At 47.3% G+C, this 15,664-nt stretch overlaps 1 protein-coding gene across 1 annotated transcript in view; it reads left to right on the top strand.

Moving 5' to 3' along the window:
- CASQ2 (calsequestrin 2) overlaps positions 1-15,007 on the top strand; it is a 34,342-nt gene extending 19,335 nt beyond the window's left edge. The window contains exons 6-11 of the mRNA XM_051623900.1: positions 129-259; positions 5,001-5,046; positions 7,541-7,595; positions 8,248-8,348; positions 8,740-8,814; positions 12,742-15,007. Of these exons, the coding sequence (XP_051479860.1) occupies positions 129-259; positions 5,001-5,046; positions 7,541-7,595; positions 8,248-8,348; positions 8,740-8,814; positions 12,742-12,945 (612 nt within the window). The 3' untranslated portion in view covers positions 12,946-15,007. The remainder of the gene's footprint in view (positions 1-128; positions 260-5,000; positions 5,047-7,540; positions 7,596-8,247; positions 8,349-8,739; positions 8,815-12,741) is intronic.
- Positions 15,008-15,664: the final 657 nt, after the last annotated feature.

The following is a 15,664-nucleotide window of genomic DNA, read 5'->3' as shown; positions in this document are numbered from 1 at the left end:
ACCCCTAAGAGTGCATGCACTGAAAGAGAGCAAGCACTCTTGACCTTAGCTCTGCAACTGGGAGAGATGCTGGGTAGGCTAAGAGACATGTCAGGTTCACTCACCTCTGACCATCTGTGCTGCAACAGGTTGCCAAGAAGCTAGGTCTGAAGATGAACGAGGTGGACTTCTATGAACCATTTATGGATGAGCCTGTTCACATCCCTGATAAACCTTACACAGAAGAGGAGCTGGTTGACTTTGTGAAGGAGCACAAAAGGTATGCAGCATACAGAACACCCCTGGCCATGGGAAGAGGGTAAAGCTATCTGTCATTGCAGGCTTACCCCTCTAGGGCATCCCTCTCAGTAAAAGTTAGGATGACAACCACCTGATGGTGATTTGCAGACCCAGGTTTAAGAATTTTCATCGGTCTTTCCTACTCCCAGAGGTGCAAGTAACTGTGCCACATTCAGAGCTCAACACCATGGGGCTGTGACAGCACAACTTCCCTCCTCCTCCCTGGTGAGTCCTTCCTCAAAAAGCAGGGAGGCATCCAGGCAGTGGAGAGTGGAAACCTTGTCCTACTTACCCATGCTTTTAATTTAGGTCTGTACGGAATAGGATCTCCTAGGACTCTCAAGCCAAACCCAAATTTTGTCCAGGCCACTCCCTCCCCAAAACAGCTTCAGTAGTGGGTATATCCCTCTCCTGATATCAGATATATCTGTAGGTGGTTCTGAGCTCAGACCAAACTCAGGGGAACTGTGATGGACCAAGAATCTCCTGCTGACAGCATGGGCAGAGAGGAAGCTGCTGCTGTTATGGTTGTGTTAGTCCTCATCTGTAAAGGTGCTGAGCACTTACAATGTTTGATCAAGTCAGTGGGAGCTGTGGATGCTCCATGCTTTTTGTGATCAGGGTTACTGCACAGTCATTTAGGGACTCGGCCACCAACTGTCTGGAAACAACTGGAAAGCCTGACCCCATGTAAAAGCACAGGTTTGAACATAAAGGCACAAGAACTATGAGGTGCTGTATTTTTACACCCTTAAAAATATAGCACAGGTTAGTCATGCAGGCTCTCTGCTGCTCTTGCATCTGCATTTCCTAGGACACATTCAAGGGACCAGAAAAGAGTTCAAGAAAAGCAGGGTCATCAATACTGTTAGGGGAGCCCAACCCAGGCTGAGCTGGAGGTTGGTGCTCACACTGAGAGGGCTTGGAGACAGAAGATATCTCCAGAGTCTGCGAGTCACCAGACTTGGAAAAAGATCTCTGGGTTTTTTTCTGAAATATGAAGGGGTTCTCTATCTCCCATATACTCACAGGTCATTTTGCTGACCTCCTAGAGTTTTTGGCTTCAGTCCCTCCCATCTTTCTTCCCAAGCTCTTTCTGTCAGGCAGCAGTGTCAGGAGGCTGATTAAACACGGTCAGCTAAGTGCTAGCCTAATAAAGGCAAGCCCTCCACTAGCACAAAATTGCGGTGGAAACCCCCCAAGACTTACATGTTTCAAGATGCTACATTGTGCTGGGTAGGAGCAGGGGGTTGGGCCATCTATTCTCTAAGTGCCAAGGCTCAGAAGGGAGTTAAAAGGAACCTCATTAAATCAGATGCCTGAAATCCCAAACCTGGTAAAGTGCTACCATGGCAGGGGAAAAACCCTGGGATGATAGTGATACCTTCCCAGAAGTTAATACTGAGTCTCTCGGACTAGAAGTGCTTCTCCCTGCCGTGCCACCAGTGAAGGACCTAAAGCCAAAAACTGGAAGTGGAATTAGTCAGACACAGAGATGATTTGGCCTGTAAAGAATAGCAAAGCAACCTCAGCAGCTGCCATGTGCTGGTTCACTGTAGACAACTCAGCAGGATCTTCTGCGCTGCAGGAAGGTGTAGAAGGTGTCCACCCCTTCACACAGCAGATTTTCTCTCTTCACTCCAGCCAGCAGGCATGGGCTATCTCCCCACTGGCACTCTTCCATCCTGCAGAAGGACCCCTGTCATATCACTGGGGAAAGCTCCCAGTGCTCAGCAGTTTCCAGGCTCTTTGGCATGCTTAAAACAGCCCTTCCAAATAGGGCTCCCCACTGCTGTGCCCAGGTGGGCTTCACAACCTCTTCCTCCAGCCCTGCGTGGAAATCAGTATTTGCTGAGATCTCACTGCAGTCTCGAGGCAGGAACTGAAGCAGATGCCCAGGAGGAGTCTGTAAACAGCTTCTGGGCTGATGTTTCTCTGGGCAGCTGCAGGCAGTGGTGGGAAAGTTCAGTCTCTCCCGAGCAGGTCAGGGAGCCGGTGTTCAGCACAGTGGGGTGACTCGTGCAAGGTCAATAGGTGTCCAGCTTGGGATGGTGGCTGGGCACCATGACACCGAGGTCTCAGCCCAGATTTTGCTCTCAGTTGCACAAATACAAATGGCATGGTAGTTCCTCTGCCTTCAGCAAGAGGCCTCTGGGTTTACGCCTGTTTCACATGAAAAATGCAGGGGATGGACACCACTCCCCTCAACCCATTCTCTGTAGTTGTGGTATAGCAACATGGGGGCTGAATTCTGCTCCCTTTTGTTCACCTAAACCACACTCACCTCACTCCCTCCAGCACGGGGGAGTAAATTGGGTAAATCTTGAGTAACTCCCCAACAAATAGTACAGATGGGTATGATCAAACCCTCCCCACCAAATTTCCTTTCTCCCACAGCTGCCCCCACAGAACAGCTAAGGAAAGCATCTTGAAAGCCAGGCACAAGTACATAATATGCATTCACCTGATGTAATCTACAGTTTCTGACAATCAGCAATGAGGAGACTTGCTGGATCAAAAATTGTAATCCTGATCTTGTGCTTTGTGGCTATTTCTTCAATTTCTATAGCCATTTTTTACCTCCTTTCTATTTTGATGCTGAAAGTATCAAATTGTATTGAGTTCAGTGGCTGAATTACGCATTACATCAAAAGATCAGTCTTATTTTTGGAGTTTATACCTGCTACCTAATAACATGACTGTGTGCCAACTAGCTCTTATGTTAGGAGGAACAATGACTAGCCATTCCCTATTTCACCTTTTTTTTTTTTTATCACCCTTAATTTTTTAGACCACATGCCAATACCCTCTTCATTCACCTCTTTTACAAGATAAAGAGTTCTCATCTATTTAATCTTCCCCAAACAGAGGTCATTCCATATCTTCATCCACTGCTCCCATGTTTCCATGTCCCTTTTTTAGTGTCTCATACAATTTCTGTGGTGGAATGACCAGAACCACAAATACATTCACTGTGGGCGTGCATAGTGTAGTTGTCCACTGCTATAATGGTATGATGTCCTTTCCCAACTATTTGTAGCCCTCTTTTTGCCTTTCACCTTTGGAGCTGATGCCTTCTCAATTTGTGACACCTGTGCCCCTTTCCTGAGAGGCAATAATTAATTATAACTAATTTAGAGCCCATTGTTGCATCTGTATAATCAGGGTTGTTTTTCTGCAAGTGCTTTGGTATTCTGCAAGTGCTTTACTTCCTATGTCTATCACACAGACACTCAGATCTCAGGAGAATCCTCTGTATCTCATCAGTCAAGCCTGTGCTAGTTGTCTTAAGAATCAGATGTGATAAGGAAATTCTGCCATATTCCTATTTATCTTTTTTTTTTTTTTTCACATTATATGAGAACATGTTATGCTCATATGTTATCGTGCTAAAGCATATGAATCTTAATTGGTTCATTCCCTCCATCATGAAAACTGGCCATGCATCTCCATCTTTCCTTCTGCAGTGGCATCAATCCACAGGAGGACCTCTCCTCTGAACTAACTGCAGCTTTGTTTCTCTGAGAACCTTTTGTAAGGGACCCTATCCCATGAAGGCAGTTTACTGCATTGATCAGCATAGCATTGCCCACCCGCAGACTTGGTCTGGGAACTCCAGCAGACCCATAGCCATGATTTTCCTCTTAAAGGTCTTGTGTATCTTGTCCTATCACATCACAGTCCTTCAAATGTCTGTTAACTCCACTTTTTTTGGTGGCATATTGCCCATAAAGAAGTCAGTATTCTAAATCTGGTTTCTCAGGTCTCTCAAAAATGCTCCTGTCTCCACAGCTCTGACAGAAAAGCAAACCAAAGCAACAGGCTACACATCTCATTGATGCCACCTGGTCCTGGCAATATGCTACTCCCTTTGCCAATTTGTTCTAGGACCTCATCGACTGACCCTTCACTTTGCAACAGCTCCTGGGGCTGGTCTATCAGGGAGAACCCCTCTGCTGGGGGAACCTCAGAGTTCCCTGATGCCAGAGTGAACAGCGGCGCAAAGGATAACTTGTGCTTGTCTGCTGTGGCCTTGCATTCCTTGGATGCCTTTTTCACACCCCAGTCACTTCTCAGCCTTTCAGGCTCTCTGACAGGCTTCCTGCTATGGATATGTCTGAAAACACTTACTACTTCTTTTTTTATTTTAATTTTTTTCCTTTTTGGAATACTTCTCAAAAAATTTGTTCTGGCTAATCATACAGTTTAAATTTTCTCTACCAGCTGTTATCATGATCTAAATATTCTTGCCAGAGGTTATTTTGTGTTCTTTGCTTCAGCAGAGTTTGGAAGGATTACTGTGATGGAATTATGCCGGGGTAAAAACAGGAGAAAAGGGAACAAAGGCCAGTAGGAATGTCCCAGTGGCTGCAATACACAACTGAATGAGTCACCTTGTGCACTCAGCATAGAGAGAGCACTCTGCTATGTATGGGGCTAATTCACCAGCGTACACCAGCACAGAGAGGCATCTCATCTTCCCAAGCACAAGTAGTGTCTGCTGTGATTCCAGTGGGGGCAAGGGCAGGGTTTTGTCACCATAAGTTAAAGCATAAGTTGACCTACTGTGCACCCATGCTTAGATTCAAAACTTGGTGGCTGACGGTGCTGACTCCAGCCACAAACCAGATGTGTCACGGTGACCTTTTCCGTGACGCCAGCAGAGTCATGTGTGATGGTGCTGGAGGCATCCTCAAAGAGCTTTTCTGTCTTCCTTTCAGGGCCACCTTGAGGAAACTGCGCCCAGAGGACATGTTTGAGACGTGGGTAAGCGTGCGCGGGTGGGAAGCCTAGTGTTCCCTGCTATCTTCCGACAAGAAACCACTGCTCTAAGGCTCCAGCCTCTGGCTGGGCAGAACATTATCTTTCCTTCCTTGCAAAGCCACTTTCCCTCCTCTAGGAAGAAGGGAAAGTCTTGTCTGTGAAGCCCAGTTCCTGGATTCAGATGATGTGCTGAAATGCTTTGCTCGTCAGCAGTGGACAGCTGAGCTGGGTCTTGTTTGCTCCACAGAGAGAACAGGGAAAGCTAACCAAGTGTGCCAGGCAGGTGTTGAGCTCCGTAGCAGCCCTGATATAACTATGGAGAGCACCACTACCAAGGGTTCTTTATCTTACTAACAGGTATCAGTGCTGGCAGTGGGTTGACTTCACTGGCTTGCTCACTGGGCAAGCTACAGAGGTTGTACTGGATGGATGACTTGTGGAAATTGTACAATTAAAAACGCAGGCAAGGGTTATTTATATAGACTCAGTTAATTATACAGATTACAGAGCAAATTGTGCACTGGCTGCACTTATCATGGTGTGACCAAGCTGCAAGTCAGTGACTGTGAGGAGCTGATGAGCAGTTCGGCACCAATCACACGCAGAGGGCTCTTCTGGTCTTCAATCTCAGAGGAAAAGGGGAAGGGTGAAAATGAAAGAAAAATCACACATAACAAGTTATCCCTCCACTGTGAATGAATACTCTCTTAATAGGCAGGCAGGGACCTTCGAGTGCCAGCTGAATGCTAAAACCAAAGCTGAACAGGTGCTTTGCAAACACTAAGGAAGATGCAGTCATTCCTCCAAGAAAGCTTGGCACATTTATAACAGCACGCAGTTGCCTCCTTTCTTGGCTGTGTAACATGAAACACTGCAAGACTCAAAAGCACCAAAAACCTTGGGAGCCTTTAATACAACAAGACAAGAGGTAATAAAACTAAATCAGGAGTTATGAGTCACTTAGGCACGACCGCTTTTCATTTGCTTTTTGAAATACAGACTCTGTATAGAAGATAACTTCCTAAAGCCATTCAAGTCCCTAAAAGCTTTTTCATGGGGCTTCAGTGGGACCCAAATTTCACATGCTGTTGTTTTGCTTTTGTACTGAATCAATTCTAAAATAGCCTTGGGGAAAGTATGAATTGTCAGAGATGGAATGTTCGCTTTACCAGCAGCTTGGGAATGCAGAGCTTGGCTCTGCTAATAGCAGGAGACTCATACCTGCAGGTGACAATGGGCAGGATTCTGATCTCACTGCAAGTTCAGACCGTCCCCAGTGCCTTCACTGGAGTTACTCCAGTTTTGTTTGCTGCCTATATATAATATAGCTATATTATATATATATATTTATATATATATATATACACATACACCTATACAATATATAATATATATATAGCATACATACATATGTATTTCTATATATGTAATCATATATCCCATATATATTATTTTTCTGTCTGACAATGCTGTGGACAAATATGGTAAAAAAAGCAACAGTGTACATTTTTCTAGCTCTAAGTGGTTTGAATCCCAAGTAAATCTGCATAGAATGCACTGGTGAAAATGTATTCCCCACAGATGCCAGCAAAGGCCCTGCATCTGCTATTGTTTTTAGAGATAATGTTTTCCACTTAATCTTTCCGGGGTTTTTCCTTTCAGTTTTTGATAGTGGCTTTGTCACCTCTGAGCTCAGAAGGGAAAAGAAATTAGCATTTAGATGGGAATTTTTTCTTGCCTTAAAACCAATTGAAATGGAGACCGGGACCAGCAGCGGGTGAGGAAGGCGAAGCTGATCCGTGGGATAATTCAAAGATGACATTCATAGTAGGTGGATGATGAACTGGCCAACAGATCCATTGGCCTTTGCCACTATCATTACCCGTTACTCAAGTGTCTCATGGAGAAACGCAGTCCAGCAGGCTGTCATTTCTGTCCTCCACTTATTGGAGCCCTGAAATGAGCCTCCCACTCCCCCTTGGGGACCATGACCTAGAGCAGAGACCTTTCACCTCCTGAAAGGCATCCAAGTGAGCCACCTTGCCTCTCATGTTGTGAGGAAACCTCCTTTGCTGTCCCTGAAGGAGCATGGTTGGCATCTGAGTATAGTGGTAGATATTTTTTTCCCTGCAAACCATCCCCTGACAACTGCAAGTTTGTGAGGGTAGGTGGCCCTGGGCATGGAGAGTGAGCTCATATTCCCATGCTAGAGAGCCCTCAGCCTTCTTTGCAGGAAAGGTTTTGCCCCACACCATCAGAAGACCTCTTGCCTTTGCTATCATGGTGCCCACCTCTTTTTTAGGGCTTCAGTACTTAGTGCCTCCACAATTCAGCCTCAGCTCCCATTTCTGGTGTCTTGGTGGGGCTCCAGTCAAGCTTCCCTTTGCAATGGTCCTGTTTATTTGAAGGCATCCCACCACTCATCATCTCCAGCACACACCTGGACTCTGTGCTCCCTCCTTAGCCCATCAGTAATAATATTTTTGTTTGTTTCCAGGAGGATGACATGGAGGGAATCCACATTGTGGCCTTTGCCGAAGAAGATGACCCAGGTAGGAGGCAGTTTTCTTCCTTGTGTGACACTCCATCACTCAAGATTTGTTTTGTTTGCGTTGTGGAACCCCATGCCCTGGCAGGGAGCCCCAGCTTGTAGGAATGGGGATCTGGGAGGCTTCTGGGTGTTTGTGTGAGCGAGTGTGCTCATCGGGATTCAAATTCTGGATATAAATGGCTGGCTAGGAAAAAGATGCCATGCCTTCCACTCCAGCACCAGGATTTGCTCCCTAACTCTGTGTGGCTACAGGAAAGTGCTGAGGGCTGTGTGGGTGATGGGCATACAGGAAACCTGTAAGCATAAGCTCCTGAAAAGCCAAGGCATTGGTGCTTCTTGGCACCATCAGCGTGCCGAAAAGCTTTGGCCTCTCGGGGGCTCAGTTCCTCCCTCGTCACAAGAAAATAGTGACATTGTTCCACTCCACAGAAGGATTACGAGACTTAATTCATGTGTAACTAATTTCAATACCCGGGGAGGATGCTCAAAATTAAAAGCTTTATTATCACCAGCAAGAGCTGGGAGACAGCATTTTAATGAGAACTATAAACAACTCCTGTGTTTGCACAGGGGGGTGAAGTTGAAAACCCCGCAAGCAAAGAGTGCTGGTGTGCTTGCAGGAGAGGGCTGCAGTGGTTCATGTATCATTTCAGATGGTTTTGAGTTCCTGGAAATCCTGAAGCAGGTTGCCAGGGACAACACTGATAATCCTGACCTGAGTATTGTCTGGATTGACCCTGACGACTTTCCTCTGGTGAGTGGCAGGGGCTCTTTGGCTTTCTTGGTTTAATTAATGGATGGGGTGGTGGGATGTATGCACAAGTGCAGGAATTGCCCAGGAAATTTGACACAGGGAAGGATGGAAAACTGGACCACAGGTGATCACTGGGAGCTGCTCATTGGGGTCTGGCTCTCACTGGAAGCTGCTCATTGGGGTCTGCCTCTCATGACACTGGTGTCTTGGGAACACCCCCAGAGTCAGCACTTTCCTTTGCTCCATGTGGCAGCCTGAGCTTGTGTTCAGCCTCTCTGCTCTCCTGTGCACTCATTGACACTCGGTTCCCACACCACAGCCCAGCCAGCTGAATCAATGCCATGGGGCACTGCAAACACCCTTGTCTGAGCTTTGTTTCTCTCTCCTGCAGCTGATCACTTACTGGGAGAAGACCTTCAAGATCGACCTGTTCAGACCACAGATCGGGGTGGTGAATGTGACAGATGTGAGTAGCACGTGCCCAGAAAATCCAGCCAACCCAAGATTAGGGTGCTAGAAAGGACAGCACTGAAGTCATCAGTGGGATGACTGCTGAATCAGTGGGACTTCTGCTGTTAAGTGGAAATAGACTAGGTTTCTAGAGTGTAAAGACCTCACCATTCCCACATGCAGCTGGGTTTGTAACACAGAATCATTTTGGTTGGAAAAGACCTTCAAGATCATCAAGTCCAACCGTTGACCCAGCACTGCCAAGCCCACTGCTAAGCCACATCCCTAAGTACCACATCTACATGTCTTTTAAATACCTCCAGGGACGGTGACTCCACCAGTTCCCTGGGCAGCCTGTTCCAGTGCCCAACAACCCTCTATGTGAAGAAATTTTTCCTCCTGCAACGTCAGGCTTCAGGGCTTCGGTCTGAGCATATTTCTGCTCCTGAGTTGTACATAAACCACATCTGTCGAGGACAGGACCAGGACTTGTGGTCTGAGCTTCAGGGCTTTGTCTGGTTTTGTTTCTAAGATCTCAAATTTCCACCCCAACCTTCAGCATGCACCATTGTGCCCTGCTCTGGCTGAACCTGGGTGGGCTTATGGAGGAAAAGTGTGTGTGTAGGGGGCGAAAGCAAGCCGTGTAGGTGAATTGAAGAGCAGAAAGGAGAGGATGTTTTTGTAGCAGGAGCAGAATGATCCAGGTTGAGTGTAGGAGGGAAAGATGGTCGCCTACAGATGACAGGGAAAAACTGCACAGCTTGAAAAAAAAAACACAAAATAAATATGCAGACTTAATAAGCTTATTACATAAACTGATAACGGAGGGACGCTGCTGGGGCAAAAGAAGTATACTGAAGGTCATCCAGGCCCTCCTACTCCTAAGACACTGCCACACAGATGCTGCTGGAGGGATCTTGGTGGGAAGAGGGGGCATGTCCACCCCATGCCCAGGGGCAGGGAAGGGCCTCCACACTCTCCCAAAGCTGGCAGCCTTGCAGAGGGAGAGCTGCACAGGCAGGTGCTGCCTTGGCACGGCGTCGTGGTGGTGGCCCCCACAGAACCCACAGCTGTGCTGTCAGGCCAGCTTTCCTAGCAGCTACTGTTTTCACCACAGTTGCCTTCAAGCCTACAAACCATGGGGCTGATGTCAGGTTGCCTGCATGCTGTGAGCTTGTAAGGCAGGTGGGAAGGCGGCCCATCTGACAGCTACCAGCAGGGATCTGGGGAGACCTGCTGAGTGCAATGTAATGGGTATCATGGCTCTGACACAAGTATGGAGAGAAACCATTTTTCTTCTCTCTGAGAAAAACAGTCAGATGATCAGAAAGCATGTAACACAGCACACTCCAGCCCAGTTCACTATTACCTGAGTTTATTTTTTTATGATTAAGTGTTGGGTGTTTTAATGTCTTTAAAATTAACTTGTGTGGGTATATCAGTGTCTCTGGAAGCTGAAATCTCTCCATTGAAGAAGTGTTTGTAATTTGGTGCTTGGCTTCATGTTTGAAATTTCAGCTGTATGGGAATCTGATGTTTCATTAGAAGAGAGCAGAGAGGGACTTGAGTTGGTCCTGGCTCCACCACCAGCTGTGCTCCTGGCCCCCACGTCCTCTCTCCTGTACCTCCCCAGAAAGAGGGACAGCAAGGGAGTAATAGATGATGGTGCCTCCTGTTATAACAAATGCTGCAAGACCATAAGATGGGAAATGTAATAGGGAAGGCAAAGTGATGGTGTTATGAAGAAAGTGGAGGCCCTGAATCTTGCCCAGCCCATTGAGGGAAATGCAAGGCTGGCTTGGGAGTCATGGAATTGATGCAGCACTGGCTGGATGTGAGCAGTGCTCTAACTGTAATAGAGCAGCATCTGCCAGACCTTGGGACAGACACCTAAAGACTGGAGCCCCAGTGGGTCTTGTTAATGGCCAGACAAAAGGGAAGAGGTCCAAGATAGCATCTGTCACCTAAAAATTAACAGGCAAGTCAGAAATAGAGCCCAATTCTTCCAGTCTTTTGCCCTTATTACTAGTCCACAGTATCTCCCTTTATTATATTTACTGCAGTTGGCCATGTTTAAGTCATGTCAAAGCTGCATTAAACAGCTCTCAATGGGAATTCCTGGAAGTAGGATTGCCAGTGGCAAGAGAATCATATAGGAAGCAGAATAAGGCAGGAACATATGCCTTATTATCCAGCAGTCACTCAGAGGCCTGTAAAAATTCATGCATTATTTAGCTTTGATAGAGTAAATTTTTCAGGCTGTTGATGATACTATTTGCAGGTTTTATTTCATTCCTCTTAAGTCTGTTTTCTGTTCCTCAAGAGAGAGATATAAGAAAGTTTTATGTTGGTGGGTGATATCTAAAACAAACACTGAGGTCATTTCATTATTTCAGTGTTACATCACTGCATTCAGCCAAGTTACACAGGTACAAAGCAAGGCTTACACATCAGAGTAAAAATAAACAGTGCTGTTTGCTTCAGTGGACATGACCCTTCTGACCCTGTCGCTTCTCTAAAAACCTGCCAACACAAACACCAGAGCTCCCAGCAGCCCCCATGGGCCCATCACATCGCAGCAGCACAGGACTAGGGCCATGACACGCTACAAAATATTGCTGCTTTATTTGCCCAGCATCTCCTCTAGGTGCAACGGGCCCACTCGCGTTCCCCTCATTTAGAGGTGTCCCTTTTTTGCTGCCCAAACCTTCCTGAGGTTGGGGACAGGGTCATTTGCATGAAGCAGAGCTGCATGCATCTCTGTGGCTCTTTTTTATTACAGCTGTGGTATTTCAGGAGGAAAATACTGTAAGGAAGAAACAGCTTTCCCTGAGCAAAAACTGGCCTGGCTTTTTAGCAAGCCATACAACAAAGAAAATGAGGTGCCACAGAGTGGAAGGGAGGAGAGGCACAGCTGCAGAAGCCAGTAGTTATCTTCTGACATAGGAAAAGCACTTGTCTCTGCAACATCAAATGCTGAACGAGATCACCTCACAGCACCTCTGTGAAACAGGAGCCAGTGAAGGGAAAAGGGCTTAGCCAGGCATTTACACAAGGAACCTATAGCAAAGCAGGGAGAAAACCTTTCATTCCCAGGTTTCAGAGACCATCTAAAACTATGCTTCCTGTCCCTGGCTAATAGCTGCCATTTACACAGCACCTTCTCACCACATTTTAGGTAGCATCTTCTTACTGAACGCTCCAGTCCTCTCCAGTTCATGGAAGTAATGCAGAGAGCTGGAGCGAAAGAGCAGGAGGCACCTGTGGTCCCAGACAGTAGTTTTATTCACCATGCTTTAGCTGGAGCATGGCTGAGATGATCTGAGGAAAGGCACTTCCAAGAGGAACAACCACTATCACATGTGGAGAGTCCAGAGGAACACTCTGAGGCAAAGGTGATGGTAAAAGAGGCAGGGGAGAAGGGGTGCTGAGGGCACAGTGTAAAGGCTCAGAGGTCCCAGAAGGGCTTTGCAAGGAATGAGGGAAATGCTGTGAACTGGACTGATGTGGGGTAGCTGGAAGGGTCTCTTTATGCTCTGCTTACATAGACTTGGAGTCTACAGCACTGGCCAGGCAGGATGAGGACAGTGTATTAAGGGGACCATGCTCTTGCTCACAGGGGTAGGTACTGCAGGACAGAAGCAGGCAGCAGAAACACATCTAACCCAGGGCAAACAGTACCACACACTCATGTAAACCCATTGGCCAGTCCCACCGCCCCTTGCCAGAAGCAAGAGCACTTCAGGGGGAAATGGTAATCCCAGCCTTGGGCTGAGAGACACTGTGGCTGAGCCTGCCCTCAGGCTGTGGCAGAGGGGGAGCCAATGCCACCACCACCCCCTCCACCCCACCTCTGGTTCAACCCTTATCCTACAGGATCAGCAAACCTGCTCTCTTCCCTGTGTCTCTGAGGGTGGCTAATCCCCCATCACCTGTCCTGCAGGCTGACAGCATCTGGATGGAGATCAGCGATGATGACGACCTGCCCACAGCTGAGGAGCTGGAGGACTGGATAGAAGATGTGCTTTCTGGGAAGATAAACACTGAAGACGACGACGACGATGACGACGACGACGACGATGACGACGACAATGATGATGACGATGACGACGACGATGATGACGATGACGACGACGATGATGATTAACTCTGACTCTGTGCAGCTTGACTTGTGGGGGCTGAGAGGCCTCGCCCCGTGGCAGGTCCCTCCAGCAGAAGACCTGTGTTTGAGCGTCAGCAAGCACCGCTGCTCCTCTCCCCACCCTGCCCTGCTCCCCCTGCCCTCGCCGGGACCCCCCAGCCTGATTCTCAGCGGTGCTGAGCCACCAGGACTGCCCCTGCGGCAGCACCGCTGCAAATCATGCCTCCTTAGTAAGGACAATAGGAATCTGCAGGGAATCTGCCCCCAGTGCCCCAGGGCAGGAGGAAACTGCCTGCCTGCTCGCTGCCAGAGGGACACAGGGAGCCAGTTTGTATTTTCCATGCTGATCGGCCCAGCACTTAACATCCAAAGACCAAATCTCGCTTCAAGACATAGGGAAGGCCATTGTGAAGCTGAGTCCTTTTATTAAACACAACGCCCTTTGCAGCTGCTCTGCCAAGACCACTCCATCCTGCAAGTTCTGCTGTGGGAGTCTGTAGCTACTCATTAACATGCTAGGAGCAGAAAAAAAGCTTTGGGAGGGGAGGAAGGTTTCAGGGGTGCTATTTAAGCTTTCAGCGATTCTATGTAACAACAGAATTTTCTTGTCTGGCAGTGCAATGCAAAACCAAACACTATGGTCCCTGTCTGAACCTCTTTCTTCTTGAAAGCTCAGGCCAAAGATAGGGTAAGTGCAAGTGGTCTGATACAGGACATCAAAGCTTGTGAGTTGAGGAACTGCTGGAAAAGCTGATCCAGGTCTGAGCCCAAGCTCTTGAGGCTGAAGATGATAGCTCTGAGCCAAACCATTGGTCTTAACCCCAAAGAAACACCAGAGCAGATGCCAGGCCAGTGCCAAACACCAGCAGCCAGGTCTGGGCTGGGCCTACTTTGTGTTTCAGCTGAACTGCAGTGGGACTGAAAGTGGTGCACAAGAGACAGACAGTATACTTCTGCCAGTGGAAATTTTCATAGGGGCCCACCCTGAAGCTCTCTGATTCCCCATGACCTTTCAGCTTTAGCTGATTTTTAATCCAAAGCCTACCCAGCAGCTTTTCCTATGACCGAGATGTTGGAAGGGAACACATCCATCCAACTATAGTAGATGCTGGAAAATGAAAGTTGGTCAACAAGCAGTGAAACGATTCAAGCTGTTTGGCTTTTAAGTATTTAGTTGCACAGTTACTCCCTGCTTAAGAGACTCAGATGTCCCATGGCAGCCTGCAAGAAGCCTCTTTTGACTGCAGACTGGAAAGGAGCACCGGGCACCAGTTGGCAGTCGAGGGGGTCACTCCCAAAGCCAAGGGTCAGCAGCAACTCAGTCCTGGCGAGTGCAGCACCATCCACGTGCAAGTCACTGCGACAGTGTTAGGTCTCCCTGCTTCCCCATGCCAGCAGATTTCAATTGTCTTAGCTTATTAGGTTTGACAATAGTGCAATGAACGGAGAGTTTGGAGAACGTTTCATCTTTATAAATACAGTTATAAGTATGTTCTCCGGTTGCTCAGACTTGTTAGCATAGGTAGGGTACCCACATCCTCTCTTGCTGCAGACAAATAATTTTGTTCTGACCTTATACTGGCTTAGGTCAAAGGTAAATGATGTTAGGGGAAAAATCAGTCCAAGGGACAGGAGAATTGGAGTTTGTTACACAAATGCGAATCAGCCTGATGAGAAACAAGGTTTACACACTATATTTCCATTATTAGATGAACTGCAAAGCAATATTTTATATACTTTTATTTTTCCTGCCTGTTGATCAGTCTCTTTGACTCTCTCTCTACGTTAGCTGAAATAGAAATTTGAAACTACTGATATAAAAAAGCTGAAGTACTGATATATTCCTAAGTGTGCCATATCCTCTTGGTGGAAAGTGCCAGCATGAACAATACACAGCTGGATATCTCTATATCTCTATGTATATGAATGAATTCTGTGCTTCTATGGTATATGACTGTAGGCCACGTTAGCTCTTCATTGAACACTGAACACTCAGCCCTTGCTTTTCAGGCACAGCTTATTAGAATAGACAGGACAGCAAAGCCTCTATGTCAGCTATTCTCTTTTATATACTTTTCTGCTTCTTTACTATGGATAAGCACTGCCTGGAAGACTTGAACCAAGTGAGTCTGGGGAGACCATCCACCTGGTCACAAGAGGGTTGTGGACAGCTCAGCCCCATCCCAGTGGACCTGCTGGAGACTTCCAGAAGGCTTGAAATGCAGAGTGCTCAGCCTGGAGCTGAGCACTTCACACACTTCTCCTTCACACACCTCTCTCTCCTGGCCAGAGGCCTGCCCAGGTCCTTCCTTCTGAACTTTCCTTTCAGCTTTTTCCTCAAGAGGTTTACTGGGGGACCCTGGCTCAGAGAGAAGGAGCAAGCAGGACACAAGGTCTCCCTGGTGCACATTGGTAAGGAGTGAGAACGGGCAAAAGGAGCAGTTTAGTAGTCTCCTTGTCTGTGACTAATGGACAAATGCCACTTACACTACTCACCTCTGCAAAGTACTTGTTTATCTTTACCCTGGGGCTGTTCCCAGGAGTTAAACTTAACACACAGTTTCACCCTGCATAAGGTAACAGCCTGCACAGGCCCTGCAGCTCCAGATCAGTCACCACAAAGAGTCGTGGGCTTCTATGAACATGAAGAATAAACAAAAAGTTGTTCTACTGCCTTTCCCAACTGGCACAGTCTCCAGACATCCCAATGGCCTCGGTACTCTCC

This window comes from Apus apus, chromosome 1 (genome assembly GCF_020740795.1).
Source record: "Apus apus isolate bApuApu2 chromosome 1, bApuApu2.pri.cur, whole genome shotgun sequence".
Lineage (NCBI taxonomy): Eukaryota > Metazoa > Chordata > Aves > Apodiformes > Apodidae > Apus > Apus apus.
This window is presented reverse-complemented; position numbering and strand designations above follow the sequence as displayed.